Raw genomic sequence first — 20,632 nt, forward strand, 5'->3', positions numbered from 1 at the left:
TCAACACCATAAGAAAATAGCCCTACAACAATGACCAGAGTGACCCTGTGTAGTAAGGGACATAGCACAGGTCCTGGCCTACTCTCTGGTTCTCCTAGGTTCACTTTCCAGGGAATGGTCCCTGCTACTTTTTCTTCCAATTCTATATGCCCTGCTGTTCAAAGCAGATCAACCTGTACCTGAGCATCTACTGAGCAAAAGTTCCTAGTTGAGGCACTATGATCCCCCATCCTCCTGCCCTCCTTGCCCCACTACAGTCATACCCCCACCCCAGCACCCATTTTTGGTGCACCACTTCATATTCTCTTCCTTCCCCGTCCTGCTGGTCCATGTTCCCAGACCCTTCCCCTTCCCCTTCTGTTTCTCCATCCCTGCCCAAATTTAGGGCATTCTGCTTGTCATTTGTCAGCTGTGACAACCAACCAGGATCTGCTCCAGGGCCTAAGGAAGGTGGGAAGAAACAGGAAGGCAGAACTAAAAGTGTCAGGAATTCAGAGGTGCTTCACCTACATGGTGTCAGGATGGCCTGGACTAGGAGTGGTCATTGGTAGGTCTTGGTGAGAAGAGATGAATCTGAAAAAGAAAAGAAATACGATGACTGGTAGGTTCAAGGAGAAGGTGGGGGAGAAGTTCAAGGTGACAGTCAGGTGTTTATTTGAGCCTATTGGACCAAAAGATCTGCAGTTGAAATTGAAAGGGTAAGCAATTTGCAAGGGAAGCTTGCTAGGTAGACAGATGTGGAACTTGACTTTAGACACTCTTGAGTTAAAGTGACAGTTGGCCACCCAACAGACTTTAAGGGACCAAAGACCATGTACAGAAGGCAAAATGCCGACATCAAGAAAGCACTGAATGTTCCCCAGAGAGAGGGGGAGGTAGAAGGTTGAGGCAGAGGGAGATGGGACAAGCAGGCAGGGATGGTCCCCAGGCAGGCAGTAGGTAACACCTGCTGTCACATTGAGGATTTGCAGTGGTGATAGATGAGGATCTGGCATCTTGACTGGTCTGGCACTGCAGGAGCCAACACAGAAGCACAAGGCAGGGCCTTATACATGTGAGTCAGCATAAATTCCAGCCCTCAGTTGTACCCTCAGTACAACTCTGAACTGAGAGCTACCCTCAGGGGCTCTGCACCTGGCCATCTGGATATCCCCGTGGAACCCTAAATCATAATTCTTTCTCTGGAGTGTTTCAGGTTTCCATAAATAAAAAAGTCCTTTCATATTTTGCATTTATTTCCTATCAGTAGCATTCAGTACAGAAGCGTTTTGTGTGCTGTTTTTAATTATCCGCCCCACTGGATTTCAGACAGTGGAGAACTGCGTGTGCACCCTGAGGAACTTGTCCTATCGGCTGGAGCTAGAGGTCCCTCAGGCCCGGCTGCTCGGACTGAATGAGTTGGATGACCTACTAGGAAAAGAGTCTCCCAGCAAAGACTCTGAGCCAAGCTGCTGGGGGAAAAAGAAGAAAAAGAAAAAGAGAACTCCACAAGAGGATCAAGTTAGCAGCATTTTATTTGATATGAAATTCCAAAGTTTTGTGGTGGTTGTTGTTGTTGTTTGAGGTTTTTTTGTTGTTATTTTGTTTTGTACTGTTTTTATTCTTTTTCTTGAGAGTGAGAAATCCCATATTTAGCAAGGGACTGAACAAATGCTACATAGTAAAGCTCAGTTTAGCAAGGATGCATGTTTTCAGGTTTGGGAGATCATATCCATTTTACTTCACTTAACATGTGCTGCTTGTCTTCCAGTGGGATGGAGTTGGTCCTATCCCAGGACTGTCGAAGTCCCCCAAAGGAGTTGAGATGCTGTGGCATCCATCAGTGGTAAAACCATATCTGACTCTTCTGGCAGAAAGTTCCAACCCAGCCACCTTGGAAGGCTCTGCTGGATCTCTTCAGAACCTCTCTGCTGGCAACTGGAAGGTAGGATGTCTTCCACTTTTCCACACTTGTTTCTGTCCTCATGGTCAGATCAGACATGGTGGTGAAATGGACCTGCTTGTTTAGAGTTTGTCTGTGAAAGGGAGAGAAGAAAGAAAGGAGACAAGCAGTTGCTCTGGGGATACAAAGATGAATATGACCATTTCTCAAGAATCTGAAGGTTTGCCTTCAGGAAAACATAGCCTGTCAATAACGGGTAAAATCCACAGGATCTGTGCTGTGGGATCTTGCAAGAGGGCATTCAGTGCAGCCTAGGAGAGAAGGGAGAATGAGAAAAAGAGGCAAGCAAGGAGGTAGAAGTGGCTTCCTGAGGGACAGTGCTGCCCATAGTGGATCTTTAAGGATAAGTAAAAAATTAAAGCAATGCACTGCAAATTAGTGCAACCACTCTAGAAAGCAGTATGGAGATTCCTTTAAAAACTTAGAGTGGAACCACCATTCAACACAGCCATCCCACTCCTCAGTTTGTACCCAAAGGACTTAAAATTGGTGTACTGTAGTGATGCAGACACATCAATGTTTATAGCAGCTCAATTCACAGTAGCTAAACTGTGGAATCAACCTAGATGCCCTTCAATAGGTGAATGGATAAAGAAACTGTGGTGTGTATATATATATATATACAACAAACTATTATCCAACCTTAAAAGAGAATAAAATTATGGCATTTGCAGGTAAATGGATGGAGTTGGAGAATATCATGCTAAGTGAAGTAAGCCAATCTCCAAAAATGCAAGGCCAAATGTTCTCCCTGATAAGTGGATGCTGATCCATAATGGGGGCAGGGTGGAGTGGGTGGGAAGAATGAAGGGACTTTGATTGGGCAAAGGGGAGGGAGGAGAAGGGAGAGGGCATGGGGGTTGGAAAGATGTTGGAATGAGACAGACATCATTACCCTAGGTACATGTTTGATAGCACATATGGTACAACTCTACATCGTATGCTACCGGGGAAATGAAAAGCTGTGTTCCATTTGTGTACAATGAACTGAAATGCATTCTGCTGTCGTGTATAACTAATAAGAACAAATTAAAAAATCTATAGTGAAAAAAAGAATTAAAGCCATAGAGTCTGAGGTTGGGAGTATAGAAGGAGGAGTGACGCAGATAAAGGAGAAAATGGGAAAAAGGCCTGAAGGGAGTAAAGGACAGCATGGGGGATATTGAAGTCTAGTCCCTGAGGCAAAGGGAATAGAACGTGGAATGGGACATGTGGCAGCCCAGTACCACATCAGGTCTGAAGGTCCAGATTCGGAGCTGGAACCTGACCTACAGACAAAAAGGGCCCTTAAAGTGTTTAAGCTGATGTGGACACTGTTTTACCACACAAGTTAGAAGGTCAACTGAAGAAAGAGAAAAGTAGAGAGGTTGGGATTCCCTTTGGAAGTCAGTTTGGCATCCCAGTGAGAAATGATGAGCTTAGTCCAGAGAGAGACTCCGTGTGGCTCCTCTCTCAGATGCTTACAGAGCATACAGATCTAAGAGTTTCCATGTCTCCTTATGCATGCATGACTTTATGAAAATTAAAGGTGGTTTCCTATTGTTAACCATCATAAGCAAGTTCATGAAACTTTCTAAATGTCATCTAAAAACTTCCTGGCAAGTGTATTTTAATAGAATTATTATAATGCTTATTTTTACTACATTTCACCATCACCACCCAAAATAAAACTTTTTTAGCCAGTGGATTATCCATGATAGTAAAACACATTGACAGACATACAGGTGACTGATGTACTGAATATACACAAATATTTATGGTCTAATGCGAACTCAGCCAATGTGGATATTTAATTGTTGCTCCTAATTAGAGTGTTAATAACAGTGTTAAACACTGGTTCTGAATCCTAGCCTCTGTTATGAGTTGCTGCCTAGGGTCTCTTGTCCTCAGTTTCCTCATCTATAAACAGTAATATTAATACTTACCTAATGAGGTGGTTGTGAGGGTTACGTGAGGTAATACATGTGGAGGACAAAGGACCATTTCTGGCACATAAATATTTGGAAATATCCATACTGGAGACCAATATTCACTTCTAGTTTCTGAGATCAAAGGATCATTTGATGCTAATAAAAAATGACAGTAATTAAAATGTAAGTGACTTTAGTTTTTTAGAATTTAATTTCTGGTATTACTCAGTGAACGAAAGTCAGGTGACGAGCTCATTTTAAATACAAACATGGTATTTAAGTGATTTCATAATATCAGAGGTAGTCAAAATATTGGACCCTCATTAAGACAAAAAGATAATCATGGCCACAGACATCATCAAGTCAGAAGGTGTTCAGGGAGCAGGGATGACTACTAGTACCTGGATGAGTGGGTGGTCTCCAAGTGAGACAGAAGGAGTTGGCTTTGCAGGTTTCAGAGAAAGTTGATAAAACTGCCTGAGTGCTTTAGCCCATAGCAAGTCCTGTGCTCTCTTTCCCCCCTGTAGAGTTCATTTGATTTAGAAACTAAGAGTATCATTTCATATGAAGAATATCAATGAGATCTTTGAAAGGCATTTCTTCCTCTTATTTGTACTGTTAAGATAATCTATTCTGTTGGTATTCAAGAGGCTGGGTGTCAATCACATATTTTAATGTTCAAAATAATACAAAGGTCTGGTGGATCTTTGTCCTCATATCTTGGCCACAGCAGGAAACTCTTAGATGTTTCATGAGCAACATCTTTCAATTATCCTGATTTTAAAGGATGATTTGCATTGGTGAAAGTGTCAATTAAATCTCAAAGCTCAAAACAATATTAAAGATTCATTTTCTAATATTACTTTTTTTTTTTTTGCTTGCTTCACTGATGACTTAGCATTCATTTCCAATTCATGTGGCTCACAAATTTTACTCATTGTACTGAGTTGCCTTGTAGTAACAAAAGAGTTCCTTGACTGTGAGTTTTTTTAAAAAAGCAGCAGCTAACTAATCTTGAATGAGAATGCATTTTGCACACAAATATACATACTCTTTGCCTGTATATATGAATTATGATGTTGGTCATTTCTGGAGAATTCCCTTTCTTCTGAGACAAGGGACTTTTCTAAGCAATCTCTGATAGGTTACTGAAATCTAAATATTATCACAAGGAATACAGAAAAATAAATGACCTGATGGAGACAGGCTCTCCTTTAACGTGTGTTGACAGGTTACTGTCTCTGCTATCCTATTTATAGCCTCTGGACCTGGCATGAGGCCAAACTGCAAAGAAAACATGCAGTCCTTCCTTAATCATGTTTATATATCTGAGATAGAAAGTAATCACTGCCTTCTCTGTTCTGCACAAAAATATCTGACAGATGGTGGTTTGAGATTTTCAGGCTTTGGGATTTCTTTTTAAATCAGTCATCACAGCCTATCTTTTTCTCCCAAACTATGTTTTTTTCTTTACTGGCACCACAGATTTAATCTCTAATCTGAAAGAAAACATTTAATCTATTATTTCATCTTTTGAATACATCTTTTTTGATGACAGTGATGTGCGAGTGGGTCTCCATTTTTATATTATTTATTACCTTGTTTTGCTCACTAGTTTGCAGCATACATCCGGGCAGCTGTCCGAAAAGAAAAAGGGCTCCCCATCCTTGTGGAACTTCTGAGAATGGATAACGACAGAGTTGTCTCATCTGTGGCAACTGCCTTGAGGAATATGGCACTAGACGTTCGCAACAAGGAGCTCATAGGTATGTTCTGGTGATAAGGTAAGTTGCAAAGGAGAGCAACTACAATATTTGCAAAACTCTTCTTTCGATTTATAAGTAAGTGCTATTTGAAGTTATTACAACTGAGCCCTAGTCCCCAGTCTCTTGGCATTTTGGGTACCCTGATTTGTGACCATTCTTTTTTAGAAGGAGGCAGGCACATTAATTAAACATTGATCGAAGAAGGTAAATTTCCAGAAAAAGCCAGCAATTTCAGTTGTACCTTATAACACTGTTTGATGGATTTGGTGTGCCTTATTTCCCAAAAGAAGTCCATTTCCTGAGCAACAACAACAAAAAAAAAAAAAATATATATATATATATATGATTCTACCTTTCCTAGCACTGATAACAGCTATTTCACCAACACTATCATGTTTTAAATTTAATTAAAAAAGGAAATTGTATCAACATTTTTGTAGCTTTTCCCTCTCAGGACAGAATCACTGTCCAAAGGCCATTTCCACTCCAGGGCAGGATCAGAACTAGGATAAGGAAAGCAAGGCCCCTAGGGCATAAAATTTTAGGAGGCCTTCACCCTTGGACTCACACAAGGATAGGGTTGGCAAATGCATAAAATCAACTAGAGTGCCTCCATAATGTTTGGTTACCCTAGGTAGCTTGCTTGTCTCCAGGGCATTGCCGCTTCCCAAGCAAAGTATGGGTTAAAGAAAAGCTCAGGGACCCTCCAAAGACCTGAGCTTAGTCTTGGATCTCTGCTGCTAACGACCATGTAATCCAGTGTCCCATAACCGTACCCAGGCTCAATTCCTGCATCTAGATTGGAAATGAAAGGAATTCTTCCTCAGCCTATCTCTGAAAGGAGTGGACAGTGCCTGCTGTTCCAAACAAGGGCCCAAGGTGAAGAAGAAAGGAGAGGGGGTATAAGGGCAGCCCCCTACAAATGGGCAAGTCCGTACCAGCCCTATAGCTGACAACAGGGAAGGGTGGAGAACAGAGCAAGATTGTGTGTGTATTCATGTAAATCTATGTTCAGTTTACACTGGAATGCATGCCATGACAGAGAGAGGAAGAGAGAACAAAGACAATATATACCTTAAAGAATAAATCAGACATAACTTTCCCATGTTCATATATGACTACACCACCAGTGAAACTCCACATCATGTACACGCACAAGAATGGGGTCTTAATTAGAATACGTTCTACTCCATGTATGTATAATATGTCAACACTCTATTGTCATGTATATCTAAAAAGGACAAATAAAAATTAAAAAATAAAGAATTGCTGTGAGACTTAAATGTGGTGACTTAAAGGGAAGCCCTTCACACAGTGCCAAGCAGGACTGCCCATAACAACCTCTTTTAACACAACCACACCCAATTCAGTCCCCACAGAGAAGAGGGGAAGCCTCTCCATACTCTGTTCCTAGACCAGCATGTTCCTGAGTCTAGATGTGCTGTTCCTCTGAGTTCCACATTTGCTTGAGAGAAAACTAGAAGAACAATTTTTTAAATTGTTTTTGTTACCTCTATATTCTTTAAATTTCTTATAAGAAACATGTATAATTTAGGAGTTCCTAATACTAAAACATAAATGGTTGGCACATACATCTGTGCCTATCTTTTGCTGCACCTGAGAGAAGACACAGGCCTTACATCAGGCAAGGAGCCAGGACCACCAAGTGCATGGTCTTCTGGGAAGAAGGAATTTAGAGTCCTGGCCTTCTCAAAGTTTTCCCCCTGTTTTCTGTTAGTAACCCATTTTCAACTTTCACTCACATTTCATCTCTTGTGAGAGCATGTTGCCTACCCTCTTGAATGATTCCATGAACCACTTTTTCTTGTTTGCTTCAACTGAGTCATTTCTATGAGATCTGGAGCCCCCCTCCAGATTCAGTATTTTGCTCTTCTATACCCAGCACTTCTGTTCCTCAGACTATCTATCACCTTTTTTGAGCCCTTCACTCTCTCCTCTTGTCCATCAGGAGCACTAGCAACGGACTTTACACACAGCATATATTTTTTATTCTTATTTTTCAAAGTTTTGTCACTCCACAAAAGTTACCGCATACTAAACTGAGTTGGACCCACCCCTCTGTCTGAAGCTACAGGTTTTGAGGGAAACATCAGGTTCAGTCACTCACAGGAGGAATGAGCTATAAGCCTCAAGAGTGCAATTTAAAGCTACTCCTTATACTATGCAGCAATAAAAAATGACAAAATCATAGAATTTGCAGGGAAATGGACGGCACTAGAGCAGATTATGCTTAGTGAAGATAGCCAATCCCTAAAAAACAAATACCAAATGTCTTCTTTGATATAATGAGAGCAACTATGAACAGAGCAGGGAGGAAGAGTAGGAAGAAAAGAGTAACATTAAACAGAGACATGAGATGGGAGGGAAAGGGAGAGAAAAGGGAAATTGCATGGAAATGAAGGGAGACCCTCATTGCTATACAAAATTACATATAAGAGGTTGTGAGGGGAATGGGAAAATAAACAAGGAGAGAAATGAATTACAGTAGATGGGGTAGAGAGAGAAGATAGGAGGGGAGGGGAGGGGGGATAGTAGGGGATAGGAAAGGTAGCAGAATACAACAATTACTAATAGGGCATTATGTAAAATTGTGGATGTGTAACCGACGTGATTCTGCAATCTGCATTTGGGGTAAAATTGGGGGTTCATAACCCACTTCAATCTAATGTATGAAGTATGATATGTCAAGAGCTTTGTAATGTTGTGAACAACCAATAAAAAATAAATAAATAAATAAATAATCAATAAAAAATAATAATTAAAAAAATAATAATAAAGCTACTCCTTAACAAAATGACAAGTTACATGTCATGCACCTTTTGGTCATTTGTGAGCATTCACAGTCACCAATGCTAAATTATCATCTGTGCTCAGATCCCACATTTATCTTCTGGCCTTCCAGTGTCATGACTGTTTTTCCACTCTTCATAACAATGCTGCCATGAATAAGCCAGAGCTTCCCTCTGACGTGCTGGAATTACACTGTCTATAGCTACAGCTGTCTTCTTTACCACTGTTTATAAATAGGTCTTTGATGAAAATCCCATTTAGCATCCACTCAATTATTAGCATGGGGGAAAAGGACTAAGAAAATATTTACTTGAGCTTTAGTTAATTTCTTTTGTTTGTAGTGCATTTATTCCAGTTTGTCAGATGGTAATTGAAATTGAAAAAGCTAGAGATAATCACTTTTGGAGAGGAGTAAGAAAAATTCAGTGTTTATAAAGAATTGCTTCAGTAGCTATGAAACTCCCCTAGCCTTGTCTTATCAAGTACCTTATTATTATTACATTACTCCTAGGAGATAATATATGTATAATTATAAGAAATTTTTATTTGTGTCTTCCTTTAAAGAGACTAAAATGTTATTGCCAGCTGATATACACTATCAGCTTGATAAAAGTATGTAACTATGCCCAGTTCACAAGTTAAGAACCTGAAAGACTTAATAAAAAGTATTATTTGGCAACTCTATTTGACCCAGGTTCAAAGAGAAGTTTTTAAAAGCTTCCAGGGGAAATTGAGGTGTTTTTGATGCGTTAGAATTCAATCCACAATAAAATTTACTATCATAATTCCTTCATTACTCACTCTTACTGAAAATAGTTAAATTAAAGCAACTTGGTTAGTCTACCCAATTTTATGCGTTGATTTATATTTTCTTTCAGCAACTGACAGTAATGTTTTATTAACCAATCATTTTTTCAAGTGACATTACAGTAAATGTTAACTTTCCTTTACAATTACATTTGTGCTTTTCTTCTTTGCTGTGGGTGCTGCTTTTTTCTTTTCTCTATGCCTCCTTTTGAAAGTGGTTCTTAAGAGCCCGCACACTATCCAAATCTTTCAATAATAACACAACCTTGCACCTTTTGAATTTAGAACTTAATCTTTTGCATTTTTGGCAGGTAAATATGCTATGCGAGACCTGGTCAACCGGCTTCCAGGTGGCAACGGCCCCAGCATACTGTCCGATGAGACCATGGCTGCCATCTGCTGTGCTCTGCATGAGGTCACCAGCAAAAACATGGAGAATGCCAAAGCCCTGGCCGACTCCGGGGGCATAGAAAAGCTGGTGAACATAACCAAAGGCAGAGGAGATAGGCAAGTCTGCAGGGGAAGGGGCCTGCATGGGGCTGTCAATCCTGGGTTTGCTTTGTGATAAGGGCTTTTGTTGAAGATATGTTCCTGTTGGAAAGGACTTATTTCTGCATTTCTTACATGCTGATAAGCTAAGCAGTCTCCAGCAGTTAAAACCTATTAGGAGATTTTTTTTTTCTATCACGTGGCCCCTTTTCTAATTTTTACTTCATTGCAACACTCCTAATCCTGCATTTTTTTTTTTTTTTTTTTTTTGTCTCTGCCATAGTCTGCTTGAGCTACTATAACAAAATATCAAGGACTCGGGGGTGAGGGGTGCTTATAAACAGCAGATGTGTATTTCTCCCAGTTCTGGAGGCTAGGAAGTCCAAGATCAAGGAAGTCTACTAGAGAAAGACCAGGAGTTTGCTCTGGATTTTCACGTTTGAGATGTCTGTTAGATATCTGAGTTGGGTATGTCATCAGCAGTAGATTATACCAAGGTCACCAGCAAAAACATGGAGAATGCCAAAGCCCTGGCCGACTCCAGGGGCATAGAAAAGCTGGTGAACATAACCAAAGGCAGAGGAGACAGGCTCTCCAAAAATATGGAGAGCTGAGAGCAAGGTTGAGACTCTGGTTGGAAATATAAATTTGGGAATCAGCAGTGTCTAAATTATTTATTTAGAGAAGTAAAATAAGATGCAACCACTAAGGAAATAAACAAAAAAGAGAAGAGGTTTGAGGGCTGATATCCCTCATGCTTAGAGGTAAAGGAGATGAAGACTCAGTAAACAAGCCCAGGAAAGAGTAGACAGAATGTTCAGAAGAAAACCAGGAACATGTGTTGTCTTAGAAACCAAGTGAAGGAGGTGTTACACAGATGAGCAAGGGTCAAGTGACCCTGCTTGGTCAGGCAGGTTGGGGTCTGAGCTGACCACTTGTATAACAATGTGGAAGCTTTTGTTTAAGAGAAGATGGGATGAAGGGAACTGGAGATGTGAATACATAGCTCTTTCAAAAAGTCAAACTGCAAAGGAGAAAAAAGAAACTTCCTTGCTGTCCTCAAGTTTGATGATGCAAGTTTCTACTCATAGAATATGTACTTGAAAATACCCAGCCTGTCTGCATCGAGGTATAAACCAGGCATGGTCCTGCCTTGTCGAGTGTTACAACTGTTGTCCTCACAGGCAAGTAAGGGGACTGCCTCTCAGGCCACCGTCCTGGCTGCCTGTAGGACCCAGCTAAGAGTGGGATGGTTGTAGGACCCAGCTAAGAGTGGGATGGTTGTAAACTGAGGTTTCTAAAATCTGTCTCCCAGAGGTCATCTTGGGTGCCTAAAATTTCATCTCTGTTCATTTCCTGGAGGTAGCGCCTTGTTCTGTGTTATTAGCGAAAAGTTTTTAAAAGGCTTTGTTTGAGCCAGTTTGGTTTACCTAGTCAGAAACCTGAGAGGAAGGAGTGGAGGTGGATACAGGTGAGTTCAGATATGCACCACTAGCAAGAACAGAGCCCCTGAAACCCAGGAATTTACCTGTTCTCGGGCCTCACCTAAGCCCTCAGAACCTCAGCAACTTACTTTATACCATCAGGAAACTTACTTTACCGTCAGGAGCAAAGGAAGTGACTTATAGCCTATGCACCTCTTTTTCCTCCACTTCCTTCATCTTTAATTGGGAAGGAAATCAGATTTTGTACCTAGTATATACATTTGAAGTCAGACTTTCAGTGTTAAAATGAATTCCAAAACCAGAATTGGATTCTCCTCAGGTCAGACTCTCCAGGTGTTGTCCCTGAGCACACCCCTCCCACGGTGATTCGAGCCTCAGCTGAGGCAAGAAACTGCCTTTTCTTCTTCATTTACTGTGGGGTCACTGATTGAGAGCAGTGGCTCCCAAGGTGAATTCAATGACCAGGGCAGGCATTGCTTAGAAAGAGCACCAGCAATTAGAAAATGTCTTCGGGAGTAAGCAGTAACCATGGGATTGAACTCGGGGGTGCAGTAACCCTGCAATAAGCACTGGCCATATTTTCCAAATTGAACATTAGAACTCATATATTTGTCTACAAAGTCATAAATGACATGAGGCAATGAAGGTATGTAGCTGAAGACCTAATAATGAAGAGAGAAAATTAATTTGGGAGGGTCACAGATACAGGATATATGGTCACAGTCACATTGATATAAAAAAAAAAAAAACAGGGAAGCCAGTGAGGTCAGTGACCTTTGATAGAGATGTGGAAGGGCCAGGCAGGTGGTGCATGCCTGTAATCCCAGCAGCTTGGGAGGCTGAGGCAAGAGGATTATAAATTCAAAGCCAGCCTCAGCAACTTAATGAGACCCTAAGCAACGTAGCAAGACTCCATCTCTAAATAAAGATAAAGGGGGGGGGGGGGCGTTGGGGGCGTTGGGGACGTGACTCAGCAGTTAAGTGCCCCTGGGTTGAATTCCTGGTACAAAAAAGAAAAAAAAAAGATGTGGAGGGAGGTTGGGGCAGACACCTCAAGAGGCCCTCACTTAGGCTTATCCTGGCCTCAGCCTCTCACCACAGAGCTGACTGCCTGAGAACCACACTTTGGCTCTTGCAAGCTCTAGCCAGCCCCAGGCTTGATGAACTCCTGGGCACACCTGATCACATATTCATTCCCAGGGCAGCCTCTGTCTCTGTGATCTCTGTGACCTCTTAGCCACTGGTTTACAGCCTCAGTCTCTCCAAGTGCAGGCTGAGGCCATGCTGCCCACATTCATTAATGTCCTTACTCTCTCCCTAGGTCCTCTCTGAAAGTGGTGAAGGCAGCAGCCCAGGTCTTGAATACATTATGGCAATATCGGGACCTCCGGAGCATTTATAAAAAGGTAAGCTACAAGAATAGCTCTGGGATAATTAGCATTCAGCAGAGCACACATTCATAATCATTTATTGTAATGAAATGTCATTATTCAGAGAGGTTTCTTTTTCTCCTTTCACTCCACAGGATGGGTGGAATCAGAACCATTTTATTACACCTGTGTCGACATTAGAGCGAGACCGATTCAAATCACATCCTTCCTTGTCCACAACCAACCAACAGATGTCACCCATCATTCAGTCAGGTCAGTGCGTAAACTGTACTCCATTGTGAGAGCATTTGTGCAGCAGAACATTGTTTCCCCACCAGGGAAGGCTGAACGTGAGCTGACTAAGCCTGTCACCTCTGACACTGCACATCAAGCGGAAAGCCTTCTTTGGGAATTACACACGGTTATAAACAATAAACCCACTTTCTTCCTTCCATTTGAAAACTTTATACAAGTTAACATCAGCTGCAGTATATAAACGAATCCCAGTGTCTGTCCCCATACCAAGATTTCACTTTACTAGGTTTGAGAAGGGGCCTGGAATCTACATTTGGCCAGCTGGACAGGTACCTGGAAACCGCACACTTGGAGGCACATTGGGTGAGACCTGAAAATGGCCGCCCTGACTGCCTACTGGCCTCAAATTTGGAATCAGCTCCAAAGTGATTCTTTAGTTTCTTTGGTAAAACCTCTTAGAAACAGAGTCCTTGAACAAGATCTTTTGGTTTGCAGTCTGGAGAGGCCCCCAGTTTCCTGGCTGCATTACAGACCCCCAGCACCACAGCCACGGGAGCAGGCCTCACAGAATGGCTTTGTAGGCATTCCCTTTGGCTTTTAGGTTGATAATCTTGGCAACCATACCACCTACCTATCTATCTGTTAAACTTGGTGGTAAGAATGTTTTGAGATTCAGACTAAATTTTTTTTACATGCAAGAGAAGGTTATTACTACCAAGCCAAGTCAATCCTATAAATTTAATTCTTAACTAAATGAAATAGGGAAAGTAATAAGTATCTTATTTTATTTGGCTTTAAATCACCATTCTGACTTATAAATATTATCTGCTGCAGTCGACTGTGCTGCTGCTGACAGTCTTATTGCTCATGTGGACAAATGTGGACAAAAAGACTAATATACATGCCTGGTGGAGCTTGCACATAATTGGATGTCCCCAGTTGTACTGGGAATCTTTTAGCATTATCTGTGCCTACTAAGTATGGTGGATATTTATAACTTAGTTTTAAAATTGTGAGTTTTCTTCAGAGAGTCCTATGGCTGGTTTTTAACATCCTTGCTGAGCCGGAAGCTGTCTTTTATGAAAATGTTCAGAATCCCTTAGGGACTTAGGAATAGGGATGCCAGCGGAACCAAGAGACTTTGACCACTTAATAAAAGCATGTGCACAAGCAAAGAATCATTTTCAACAAATCAGCACACAGTTACTAAGCAGTGAACTTGTTTTATGGACCTCTTAATCATCTGTGCTAGAAGTGTTGACTAGCCACTGTGCCAGTCCCTAGGTAACCCTTTGAACTTTGTTCAGAGGCAGGGTATATTTTGCTGGTTTTTATCCAGTTATTCTAAGGACTGACCATCAATCCCATAGCACTACTGTGGGAGCTGCTTATGGACACTTCCAATGCCTCGCTTATATATTATGAGAGGTCTTTTTCTGTCCTGACACCCCCTAGAAGGTGAACCAGATGAGTAGCACAGAGATTCTGCCTGTGCATGCTCCCCTGTACTCAGCACAGAGTAGCCCTGTGTCAGTGAGGAGATGGCTCAGCAAAGTCAGTTTTCCACTTAAAACATTCGCACTTGCCAGACCCTGGTGCTAAGATTTGGGGGCTGTGTCAAGGGAATAGATAGCCACTCGAATTTGTAATTAACTTCCATGCAAGTGAGATTTATTTCTTTTTTTATGAGAAAAAGGAAATATATGTATGTGAAATGTTTCTCTTCCATCTCTGACAAAATGTCCAAAGGAGCACCATTGGGTAGATGCATTATTAAGTGTTTGGCCCAAACTGAGCCTTGTAAGGAGGGCTTAGCACCGTGACCTTCATGACCAGTACTGAGCTTGCATGATTTCCCTGCTGGCAGATGACCGTAAAGAGATTTATAAATTTTATGGACTGGGCACTCTTAATCAAACACATTGAGAGATGGAGATATTTTGAAATAATTAGAAATCAAACATGCCATAAAGCCTCTGTTTCCTGAAGAGCGGTAAGATAATAGGTGGGTGTTTTACAAGCAACTGAACTGCGGTCATAAAATAGCACATGTTAACTCTTGCATGGCCAGCAGGTTACTCCCATCACTGAGTTCCAAAGGGCTGATGGAGTCACTGAGGGCAGACCCGCATGGCCTGTGTGCTGCACCTCTCCAGCTGGGCCACTTCCTCTGCAGCTGGGGAGCAGTCGGGGGTTGACCTTGCTGACTCTGCAGGGGCAGACTTGTGTTCTTGGTGGTTGGTGCTTAGTGCTCGGGTCTGGCTGTTCCTCAACTCCCAGCACCTCTAAGAGCTGACTTCTAGCACCAGCTGTGTGGCATTTCTAATTACTGACCTTTGTTTTTCTGGAAAGGATTTCCAGGGACGCTGACAGTCTGATTTCTCTCTTTCCCCCTTTCTCTCTCCCTGCTCCTTTGCCTCTCCCTTCAGTCGGCAGCACCTCTTCCTCACCAGCACTGTTAGGAATCAGAGACCCTCGCTCTGAATACGATAGGACCCAGCCACCTATGCAGTATTACAATAGCCAAGGGGATGCCACACATAAAGGCCTGTACCCTGGTAAGACGCCAGCTGGGTGTGTGATGCAGTACCTTGAAAAGCCGTGTTTCTGGGCACTTGAGCAGTGCTCTGGGAAGTAGCCTGTGCTTGCATTGAGATGGTCCCCCAGCAGAAACCAGTCTCTTCTTTCTTACTTTCAGATGTTGCCTTTTCCAATTGTTTATATAAAATGAGCTCATATAGTTATACAGTGGCCACAAATAAAAGGAGGGCTAGATCCAAGTATATCACTTGGCTGCCCAGAGGGACAATCCCTTCACTCCATTCCCTCCCTGCTTGAGCAGTCTCTCTCTGTGTCCCTCATGCATCAGATCCCTGGGCTCTGTGTGGTTTTGCAGGGGCCACTTCTAGAATGGCTCATCTCTTTTAAACCAGAAAAGAGAATGGAGATCAATTCCATTTACATTTTCATGGAAAAGACTAAATTTGAATGACTTTGCATAATGTATAATGTGATTCTCCTCAGAACGATTGTTTTTTAAGAATAACCAAAATAATGTTACATAGTGTTAATATTTTTATCTGTTCAGAAAGATGTGCATAAAATTTATTTTAAAGGATGCTAGCCTAAAGGCTACCAAGATTTCATATTACCCCCATTCTCAACTATCTAGCAAACTATTACTACAGCGGCTTCAAATAAGTCAGTATCAGCAATCCCCCCCACCAAAAAAAGTATTCTTTTCTCAAAAAACCTATTTATTAAAAAGGAATAAATAAAAGCTGTTGGCAACTTAACTACTGCTGGGGGAACAATCTCAGTTGTGCTGTTGTCTTTGAAATTGTGATTTCACAGGACTGTTTACTAATCGACTATTGTTACCATGGCAATTAATAGCTCAGAACATTGCAGATGCTGCATTTCAAATACCAAGCTCTGTGCAAAAGGAAATGCACAAACTGAAGTGCATGGCTGCTTCAGATTTGCAGCGGCCTGCTGTATTTTAAAGATCTCCTCTTTAGCATGCACACCCTTCTGTATTTCCTTGCTTGCTTCAATAAACTAATTTGCCTCAAGTATGTTTCATTTTCCTCATTAAAAAATAAAAATCTTTGCTAGCCTTAACAATAATTGAAGGGTAACCAATGACATCATCAGGAGTCTTCCACGGACTCTTAAGAACAATTATCTAATTACCAAGTTCTTTTCATTTTACAACATAATTAACTATATGGCAAACACAAGATTGTGCCTCCATGTGGCCCCACAGCTGAGAACCGCCCCTGCCTGCTCTTCCCAGAACCTGGGGTTTTTCTGTCTCAGCTATTTGAAGGCCTGGGGCTTGTTCCAATGTGTATTACCCTCCCTCTCTGATCCATGGCTCTAGTTCAGAGTCCTGGCAGAGTGGCTCTCCTCAGCTCAAGGAGTTGTGCTGCTGCTCAAAACCCGCTGGAGAAATCCCTCCAAGTCTGAGCAGAGCTCCAAAAGGACCCCTTTTTGATGGGCTGTGCATCAATGTTGCTTTTTGCTGAAACACACACGCGGCCTATTTTTGCTCTTAACCTGGGTAAGCAATAGTCAAGCTACTTCCAGAGAGCCCAAGCTGCTACCCCTCAGTCTGTGCTGTCGCTGGGGAAGGCAGGCCCTGTGGGGGACAGCATCAGCCCTACTGTGGGGACACTGCACAGCCTAATGGACCAGAGTAATGAGCACTAGTTTTAATTTCATAAAATATTTTCTTACAGGCTCCAGCAAACCTTCACCAATTTACATCAGTTCCTATTCCTCACCAGCAAGAGAACAAAATAGACGGCTACAGGTGAATTTGCAATATCATTTGTATAGAAGGCCGATTAATAGTAACACAGTAAGGAGCCCATCTGGGTTGATTTCTCAGAGCTGAGCCAGCACAGCAGGACCCAAGGAGTTTTCCCCGGGATTTCACTCCTTTAAATAAAGCACTTATGCAGTAGCCTCATGTTCTTGAGTATCCATGTGGGTCCTGCTGAGACCACCATGCCACTGATGGAAACAGCTGAGACGTCTTTAGTTCATATTCTTTGCCCAACAATTGTCCCTTTCCTACTCTTTTTTATTGTTGTTATTGTTAAGCTCTAGAACCTCTCCCATCCTCTCGGTGAGTAAAGGTTGGTAAGCACACTCTACTCTCATCTCAGTGTTCTCTTTTTGTATACTTCATTCTCCATCTTCATGACTTCCTCCCTGTCCATACTCCATGATTTTAAAACTCTTGAGGTTTTGGCCTTGAGGTCAGAGTGTTCATCTCAGAGGTCAATGTGGACTCAGACATGGCTGGGGAGTACAGCCATCCTAAAGGGGGTACCATGGTTGTAACACACCAAGGTTGTGCTCAGAAGGGACCTGTAATCAGTTTCAGGGTTTTCCTGAGTCTGTGGTCCACCTGGGCCATCTGATCTTTCTACTTACCCTCTAATAACACAAAGCACTTGGAGTTTCCCAAGATTCAACTGTATCTATCCTTTGGGTAAGGATGTTCTAAGACCCCTCTCCATTCCTTTATCTTTTCTTTGTAGATTAAAGAAAAACAACTTCCCAAATTACTCATTTATGCTAGTTTTTTTTTTTTGTTTGTTTGTTTGTTTTGTTTTTGAGGTAGGTTCTTGCTTGCTGTGATCCTCCCAAGTTGCTGGGCTACAGGTGTGCACTTTCTGCCTGAATTAGGTGATAATTTTTTTTAGTCAGGATAAAATAGCCTCAGAATCATAACTGAACTTTAAAAGGAGATGATAGCATTAGCTCCTGGTAGGTAGATTTTAGCTCAGAAAACCTTATAAGGTTAGAATGAATTTAATTCCAGAATATGATGTTGATACTATGTAGTAAATTTATTACATTTTACTAAGTGGGGGCATTTAGACATAATAAAAAAGACAAATAGAACCATGATGTTAAGAATCAATGTGAGGTTAAAGCTATTAACAGCACAAAAGGAAATGGGGCATGGGTGTACTATGTGGGCACACAGGAGTGCAGAGCCTTGCTTTCTTTAGATGTATTTATTAGCTCCAACTTAGGGAAGGCTTTTCCTCCAGAATCGTAGTTACTCACATATCCCTTCCTTGAGATTGCTTATTCCTTTAATAGCACAATTTACAACAGAGTTTCCAAAGTGTGACTGTTGTTCCCCAAACCACATATGTTGTTTAAAATTGAAGGATACACTCAAGCTTCATCTCTGAGGTAAATGCTTTAAAAGATGATTCTATAAACTGTTCAGTTATCTAAGGCCAAAAATCTAAGTCCCAACTAAATTGATGGTATGTTAAAGATTCCCTGGGTAAAAGCCAACATTGAGACCTTCCTCTCCCTTTATCTGATGGTGACAGGCCTCTGTACAGCAGGATGCAGAACAGGGCCTCCAGTAAGGAGGAGAGGTAGCGCAGGCCACCTGCCACTAGGTTCTTGGGCTTTCCTGAGGCACCCACTTCTCTAGAGACCTTGGACAGGACTGGGGCAAACTCAGCCAGCCTACCTGCCAATGCAGTTTAATATCCATAATGCCCTCCACCTGCAGCAACTTCTAATCACAAGCCCAGGAATGTTGCTTTAAAAATGTAAAGCAGGAAGCCCACGTGAATTTTCTTTAAATGTATGCTTTTAAACATTGCTTTCACTCATTTGCCTTTCCATTTTGTCAACAGCATCAACAGCTGTATTATAGTCAAGATGACTCCAACAGAAAGAACTTTGATGCATACAGATTGTATTTACAGTCTCCTCATAGCTATGAAGATCCTTATTTTGATGACCGAGTTCATTTTCCAGCTTCTACTGATTACTCCACACAGTATGGACTGAAATCGACCACAAATTACGTAGACTTTTATTCCACCAAACGACCTTCTTACAGAGCAGAACAGTACCCAGGGTCCCCAGATTCATGGGTGTAGCATCAAGATGCTCAGCAGAGAACTCTTTCTTTCTAACCTTGATTGGATTGAGGTGAAAAGTCCGTCTTGCTGATTTGATGATGAAATGTGAAAGTGAAATGGAAGGAATGAGTGAAGAGCATTTTTTTTTCTTTTTTGAGGAATTTTCAGGGAAGTGAGGAAACTCTTGGGAAAGAACTTTCTAAGCTCTATTTAGGTGTTAGATCTAATTACTTGTAGATTCTATAGTCTGGTGAAGGTGTGGGTGATGTGATGAGAGGTTTGAGAAATGGGTGAAATGAGATGGGGGAATGTGTAGGTCAAATCAAATTAAAGATGATTTTTTTAATGTGAATAAAGTTATGTTCTGATAGTTTGTACAGAAGAAAATAAAATGGATGCCCTTCATGTTTTATTGCTATTACTAAATGTCAAGATTGTATGCTATTATGTCTTGTAAATTTCTTTTGTTGGTGTAAATATGGAAATGCCACATTGGTTAAGTGCCATCATTTGTAATGCAGTGTGTCATTTGAAAAGAGATTTGAAGAAACTGACAGCATAGAAAACAAATGGGAAACCCAAGGAACTGATAAGAATTAGAAACCAACTCCAACACCCTGTGTTTTCACAGTGAGTAGTGTACTTGGGAAGCACAAAGTCCAGTCTGCAGAGCAGCTCCATGCCCATTCCCTGCCTCTTTCATAGGACACTTCACTGCCATTTTCTATGCACATGAAAGAAAAATAAATGTGGAAATTTCATCCTTGGAAATGTGTTCCCTTTCTTTTTTTATTTTCTGGATGTAACGTGGAAAAGCAGATTTAATAAACACTGTGTGAGATGGAACGCACCAAAGAATGGAGCTACGAACATTCCTCCTCCTTTATCTGAGTATGTTTACTTCTTTGGATCTGTTTTGAATCTAATGCTCTAGTTTTATCACTTATTTTACAGAGTGTTATATGTATTTAACACCACTTTTCACCTAAGAGAAATTACATCTGGCAGCCTAGCCATAACTAAGTTGGCAAAGGCTCCTTTTGGCATCATTTTAAAGAACTTGGTAATTACATAAGAACAGTGGTTGGGCATTTACTTGGTTGGCATCAATGTAGTAAGCCAAAACCAATTCTAAATAATTATTTCACTGAGTAATTCCATCAGAAACAGTAATTCCTAGATTAGAGATGGGGCAGAGGAAGTCCCACAGACATGGTAGGCAAGGGGTCTTGATGGTACTTCATAACATGCTTGTGAGTTTTTCTCCATCTGTGGAGATAATGGGGGGCCCGCAATCTGAAGCCCTCTTGGGTCTTGTAACTTTTTTCCTTGAGCCCTAAGTGCCCAGATCCTTCCCAGAAAAGTAGGGAAACAACTCATACGGTAAGTCCAACCCAGAGGTGTGGACTTAGTATACCCTGCAA

General features: G+C 41.5%; 1 protein-coding gene across 10 annotated transcripts in view; it reads left to right on the plus strand.

The window, feature by feature from the left end:
* The window catches only part of PKP4 (plakophilin 4), a 239,560-nt gene extending 219,512 nt beyond the window's left edge, over positions 1-20,048 (plus strand). For 6 of the 10 annotated variants that reach the window (XM_081260642.1, XM_081260647.1, XM_081260643.1 and 3 more), the window contains 9 exons: positions 1,309-1,500; positions 1,751-1,924; positions 5,468-5,618; positions 9,548-9,743; positions 12,492-12,576; positions 12,696-12,813; positions 15,225-15,353; positions 17,040-17,113; positions 18,978-20,047. In XM_081260642.1, coding sequence (XP_081116768.1) covers positions 1,309-1,500; positions 1,751-1,924; positions 5,468-5,618; positions 9,548-9,743; positions 12,492-12,576; positions 12,696-12,813; positions 15,225-15,353; positions 17,040-17,113; positions 18,978-19,226 — 1,368 coding nt within the window. In that variant the 3' untranslated portion in view covers positions 19,227-20,047. Of the gene's footprint in view, positions 1-1,308; positions 1,501-1,750; positions 1,925-5,467; positions 5,619-9,547; positions 9,744-12,491; positions 12,577-12,695; positions 12,814-15,224; positions 15,354-17,039; positions 17,114-18,977 lie in introns of all 10 variants that reach the window. The other 4 variants (XM_081260644.1, XM_081260646.1, XM_081260645.1 and 1 more) reach the window with 3 other exon arrangements.
* Positions 20,049-20,632: the final 584 nt, after the last annotated feature.

Source organism: Spermophilus citellus (assembly GCF_964194105.1).
Source record: "Spermophilus citellus genome assembly, chromosome: 11".
Classification (NCBI taxonomy): domain Eukaryota; kingdom Metazoa; phylum Chordata; class Mammalia; order Rodentia; family Sciuridae; genus Spermophilus; species Spermophilus citellus.